Source organism: Nanorana parkeri, unplaced genomic scaffold (genome assembly GCF_000935625.1).
Source record: "Nanorana parkeri isolate BGI_ZX_2015 unplaced genomic scaffold, ASM93562v1 scaffold204, whole genome shotgun sequence".
Taxonomy (NCBI): Eukaryota; Metazoa; Chordata; class Amphibia; order Anura; family Dicroglossidae; genus Nanorana; species Nanorana parkeri.
The window spans coordinates 1,198,871-1,205,008 of record NW_017306472.1 but is presented as its reverse complement, the minus strand read 5'-3'; the positions used below and the strand labels follow the sequence as shown (position 1 = coordinate 1,205,008).

The following is a 6,138-nucleotide window of genomic DNA, read 5'->3' as shown; positions in this document are numbered from 1 at the left end:
CTAAAATGTTCTACTTCCTGGATTTGTACCTTCCCCTGCCTCAGGTCTTACACACATCTGTCTCACCATAAGCTTACTTTAACCCCATAATATATTCCGAGATCCATCTCTTCATCCTGAGCGCTCGCCATCTGACCTCCCTGTAATGTAGAACTGCCACCCCTCCATCTCGTCACCCTAAGCTGTCTCTCTGCCTTCAGACCCTTGCCTGAGTTATTCTCCCGTCCTTTCTTCATTTCACTGAGCTGTCCAATTCCTCCCAGCACACACACACCTATCTCTCCATCTCTATCCCGGAATTGTTCTGACCCCAAAACTTTGGTTGACTCTCTCTTCCTACGTATGCTTCGCACCTATTGTCTTTTCCTCTGAGTTGTCCCATTTTTTACCCTACGTGGTCACCTTCTTTCCCCAGGTTGTCACCTTTCCTCCCCCCTATGTCTCTCTCCACAGATTGTCACCTTCATTCCCCCAGGTTGTCACTTTGCCTCCCCCTTGTCTGTCTCCGCAGGTCATCATCTTCCTTCTCCTATCTGTCTCCTACCCCGGGCTATTACCAACCTGCCCCTCCTGTTTCTTTCCCTAGGTTTCCCCATCGCCTCCCCACCTCTGTCTTTTTTTCTCCCAGGTTCACGCCTTTCCTACCCACCTGTCTCTTTCCCCAGGTTGTCACTAGTGATGGGCTCGGGCGTGTTCGCAAGCGCCTCTTGCCGAGCCCGCCAGGAAGCCGTCAGCGCTCAGGGCCAATCACAGGCACTGAGACATTTCCTGATCTCTGCAGCTGCGGACCGGGAACATGTCTCAGTGCCTGTGATTGGCCCTGCTAGTGACTAGTTGTCACCTTCCCTCACCCTCTATCTCTCTCTCCCCAGGTTGTCACCTTCCCTCCCCCTCTGTCTCTCTCCCCAGGATGCCACCTTCCTCCCTCTGTCTCTCTCCCCAGGATGTCACATCCCTCACCCTCTATCTCTCTCTCACCAGGCTGTCATCTTCCCTCCCCCTAGTTTGTCACCTTCCCTCACCCTCTGTCTCTCTCTCCCCAGGTTGTCACCTTCCCTCCCCCTCTGTCTCTCTCCCCAGGATGCCACCTTCCTCCCTCTGTCTCTCTCCCCAGGATGTCACATCCCTCACCCTCTATCTCTCTCTCACCAGGCTGTCATCTTCCCTCCCCCTAGTTTGTCACCTTCCCTCACCCTCTGTCTCTCTCTCCCCAGGTTGTCACCTTCCCTCCCCCTCTGTCTCTCTCCCCAGGATGCCACCTTCCTCCCTCTGTCTCTCTCCCCAGGATGTCACATCCCTCACCCTCTATCTCTCTCTCACCAGGCTGTCATCTTCCCTCCCCCTAGTTTGTCACCTTCCCTCACCCTCTGTCTCTCTCTCCCCAGGTTGTCACCTTCCCTCCCCCTCTGTCTCTCTCCCCAGGATGCCACCTTCCTCCCTCTGTCTCTCTCCCCAGGATGTCACATCCCTCACCCTCTATCTCTCTCTCACCAGGCTGTCATCTTCCCTCCCCCTAGTTTGTCACCTTCCCTCACCCTCTGTCTCTCTCTCCCCAGGTTGTCACCTTCCCTCCCCCTCTGTCTCTCTCCCCAGGATGCCACCTTCCTCCCTCTGTCTCTCTCCCCAGGATGTCACATCCCTCACCCTCTATCTCTCTCTCACCAGGCTGTCATCTTCCCTCCCCCTAGTTTGTCACCTTCCCTCACCCTCTGTCTCTCTCTCCCCAGGTTGTCACCTTCCCTCCCCCTCTGTCTCTCTCCCCAGGATGCCACCTTCCTCCCTCTGTCTCTCTCCCCAGGATGTCACATCCCTCACCCTCTATCTCTCTCTCACCAGGCTGTCATCTTCCCTCCCCCTAGTTTGTCACCTTCCCTCACCCTCTGTCTCTCTCTCCCCAGGTTGTCACCTTCCCTCCCCCTCTGTCTCTCTCCCCAGGATGCCACCTTCCTCCCTCTGTCTCTCTCCCCAGGATGTCACATCCCTCACCCTCTATCTCTCTCTCACCAGGCTGTCATCTTCCCTCCCCCTAGTTTGTCACCTTCCCTCACCCTCTGTCTCTCTCTCCCCAGGTTGTCACCTTCCCTCCCCCTCTGTCTCTCTCCCCAGGATGCCACCTTCCTCCCTCTGTCTCTCTCCCCAGGATGTCACATCCCTCACCCTCTATCTCTCTCTCACCAGGCTGTCATCTTCCCTCCCCCTAGTTTGTCACCTTCCCTCACCCTCTGTCTCTCTCTCCCCAGGTTGTCACCTTCCCTCCCCCTCTGTCTCTCTCCCCAGGATGCCACCTTCCTCCCTCTGTCTCTCTCCCCAGGATGTCACATCCCTCACCCTCTATCTCTCTCTCACCAGGCTGTCATCTTCCCTCCCCCTAGTTTGTCACCTTCCCTCACCCTCTGTCTCTCTCTCCCCAGGTTGTCACCTTCCCTCCCCCTCTGTCTCTCTCCCCAGGATGCCACCTTCCTCCCTCTGTCTCTCTCCCCAGGATGTCACATCCCTCACCCTCTATCTCTCTCTCACCAGGCTGTCATCTTCCCTCCCCCTAGTTTGTCACCTTCCCTCACCCTCTGTCTCTCTCTCCCCAGGTTGTCACCTTCCCTCCCCCTCTGTCTCTCTCCCCAGGATGCCACCTTCCTCCCTCTGTCTCTCTCCCCAGGATGTCACATCCCTCACCCTCTATCTCTCTCTCACCAGGCTGTCATCTTCCCTCCCCCTAGTTTGTCACCTTCCCTCACCCTCTGTCTCTCTCTCCCCAGGTTGTCACCTTCCCTCCCCCTCTGTCTCTCTCCCCAGGATGCCACCTTCCTCCCTCTGTCTCTCTCCCCAGGATGTCACATCCCTCACCCTCTATCTCTCTCTCACCAGGCTGTCATCTTCCCTCCCCCTAGTTTGTCACCTTCCCTCACCCTCTGTCTCTCTCTCCCCAGGTTGTCACCTTCCCTCCCCCTCTGTCTCTCTCCCCAGGATGCCACCTTCCTCCCTCTGTCTCTCTCCCCAGGATGTCACATCCCTCACCCTCTATCTCTCTCTCACCAGGCTGTCATCTTCCCTCCCCCTAGTTTGTCACCTTCCCTCACCCTCTGTCTCTCTCTCCCCAGGTTGTCACCTTCCCTCCCCCTCTGTCTCTCTCCCCAGGATGCCACCTTCCTCCCTCTGTCTCTCTCCCCAGGATGTCACATCCCTCACCCTCTATCTCTCTCTCACCAGGCTGTCATCTTCCCTCCCCCTAGTTTGTCACCTTCCCTCACCCTCTGTCTCTCTCTCCCCAGGTTGTCACCTTCCCTCCCCCTCTGTCTCTCTCCCCAGGATGCCACCTTCCTCCCTCTGTCTCTCTCCCCAGGATGTCACATCCCTCACCCTCTATCTCTCTCTCACCAGGCTGTCATCTTCCCTCCCCCTAGTTTGTCACCTTCCCTCACCCTCTGTCTCTCTCTCCCCAGGTTGTCACCTTCCCTCCCCCTCTGTCTCTCTCCCCAGGATGCCACCTTCCTCCCTCTGTCTCTCTCCCCAGGATGTCACATCCCTCACCCTCTATCTCTCTCTCACCAGGCTGTCATCTTCCCTCCCCCTAGTTTGTCACCTTCCCTCACCCTCTGTCTCTCTCTCCCCAGGTTGTCACCTTCCCTCCCCCTCTGTCTCTCTCCCCAGGATGCCACCTTCCTCCCTCTGTCTCTCTCCCCAGGATGTCACATCCCTCACCCTCTATCTCTCTCTCACCAGGCTGTCATCTTCCCTCCCCCTAGTTTGTCACCTTCCCTCACCCTCTGTCTCTCTCTCCCCAGGTTGTCACCTTCCCTCCCCCTCTGTCTCTCTCCCCAGGATGCCACCTTCCTCCCTCTGTCTCTCTCCCCAGGATGTCACATCCCTCACCCTCTATCTCTCTCTCACCAGGCTGTCATCTTCCCTCCCCCTAGTTTGTCACCTTCCCTCACCCTCTGTCTCTCTCTCCCCAGGTTGTCACCTTCCCTCCCCCTCTGTCTCTCTCCCCAGGATGCCACCTTCCTCCCTCTGTCTCTCTCCCCAGGATGTCACATCCCTCACCCTCTATCTCTCTCTCACCAGGCTGTCATCTTCCCTCCCCCTAGTTTGTCACCTTCCCTCACCCTCTGTCTCTCTCTCCCCAGGTTGTCACCTTCCCTCCCCCTCTGTCTCTCTCCCCAGGATGCCACCTTCCTCCCTCTGTCTCTCTCCCCAGGATGTCACATCCCTCACCCTCTATCTCTCTCTCACCAGGCTGTCATCTTCCCTCCCCCTAGTTTGTCACCTTCCCTCACCCTCTGTCTCTCTCTCCCCAGGTTGTCACCTTCCCTCCCCCTCTGTCTCTCTCCCCAGGATGCCACCTTCCTCCCTCTGTCTCTCTCCCCAGGATGTCACATCCCTCACCCTCTATCTCTCTCTCACCAGGCTGTCATCTTCCCTCCCCCTAGTTTGTCACCTTCCCTCACCCTCTGTCTCTCTCTCCCAAGGTTGTCACCTTCCCACCCCCTCTGTCTGTGTCCCCAGGTTGTCACCTTGCTTCCAATTAGTTTTTTTACACACAGATATTGATCCACACCCAATTCTAATAAGTCACATCCACTTATAATAAACTACTCCCTCTATATGCTTCCGCGCTCCACCATCTGCCGCTCCCTCCAGTTTAGTGTTCCCTATAAGGTGGGACCCCATATGGTGACCTCACACGGTGTATACACTGCATGATATATAATCCAAAAGTCCAGTCATATCTATGGATGGGACTCGCAGCAATTTCACTTACTTTGATTTACTCTTCGCATCTGATGAGAAAAAGAGCCAAAAAAAAAAACAGATTATGTTATCATAGCGACACACATATGGACACAAGGATATGATAACACAGGGTTGTCACACTCACGGTTTACACAGGTCAGGAACATCCTCTAAACTCTCCCTGTAGCCCAAGGACAGCAGGCATGGATCCACCAACACTTCCGAGAGCCTTACTGTTTACTTCCGGGTTTTGCTACGCATTAGTCAGGGTCGTATTCAATATGTCCTTTACACCGGAGCCATGTTTTTGTAGCCTGCTTCATTGACTTCCTACCAGGAGGTGTTTGGCAAAATGGCCGCCGCTATCTCTCATTGAAGACAAGAGTCAAACTGAGAGGCGAAGACCTCTTCCTCTATAGACAGAAAAGGCACCTATATAGTAAATTCTGTAACATACAGTAAAGGAGCATGTAGGCTAAGAACATGATATTGTTAATTAAGCAGAAAATGATATATTAATTTATACATGTCAATATAAGTGATATCTATTCATTAACATTATTTTATATTACTAATATCCATTATGTCCATTAAAGTGCTCACTTTGCCCCAGAGATAACATCACAGGGGCCGCCAAGGCCTTCAATCACCGAGAGCCAAGAGGGTGCCCAATGCACAATGTTACTTCTTCCTAAATCATGGCACTCTATTGGATACAACAAGTCCTGTTCTGAGTGGCGTTGAGTGAAAAGATTATCAGTGGTGACAACTCTAATAACTCCCCTCCTCAGAGTATGTAAGGACGCAATTGAAGAGGGCGACAACACTAATAACTCCCCTCCTCAGAGTATGTAAGGACACAGCTACAGAGGGTGACAACACTAATAACTCCCCTCCTCAGAGTATGTAAGGACACAGCTACAGAGGGTGACAACACTAATAACTCCCCTCCTCAGAGTATGTAAGGACACAGCTACAGAGGGTGACAACACTAATAACTCCTCTCCTCAGAGTATGTAAGGACGCAGCCGCTGAGGGTGACAACACTGCAATGAATTCAAAATAGCTCCCAACTGTCCCTGATTTGGACGGACTGCCTCTCTTTTGAAAGCCAAATCCCTCTGTCCCCCTTTTCTTCTCAGTTGTCCCTCTTTTCTTCTGGCTTTTGGATCTTTATGATATAATGAATTATGGAAGCAACAAAAATGTTATTCTCAGAAGATTCTTCTTCCAACATCTACAGACATCTCAACTCTCCCGGATGTTGCGAGAGACTCCCGCTATAAGATAGCAGCTCCCGGACACCCGGGAGAGAAACATTTTATCCCGGAAAGGTTTACCCTGCAGAGAACCTTTCCCTGCTATCTGTTTTTTATTTATTTTTTTCTTGACATCGGCCGCCGTCAGTCA

At 53.5% G+C, this 6,138-nt stretch overlaps 1 protein-coding gene across 1 annotated transcript in view; it reads right to left on the bottom strand.

Annotated features, from left to right (window-relative positions):
- The window catches only part of MRPL33 (mitochondrial ribosomal protein L33), an 8,763-nt gene extending 3,780 nt beyond the window's left edge, over positions 1 to 4,983 (bottom strand). The window contains exons 1-2 of the mRNA XM_018555607.1: positions 4,874 to 4,983; positions 4,757 to 4,775 (exon numbers count right to left, since the gene is read on the bottom strand). Coding sequence (XP_018411109.1) covers positions 4,757 to 4,775; positions 4,874 to 4,895 — 41 coding nt within the window. The 5' untranslated portion in view covers positions 4,896 to 4,983. The remainder of the gene's footprint in view (positions 1 to 4,756; positions 4,776 to 4,873) is intronic.
- Between the last annotated feature and the right edge of the window lie 1,155 nt (positions 4,984 to 6,138).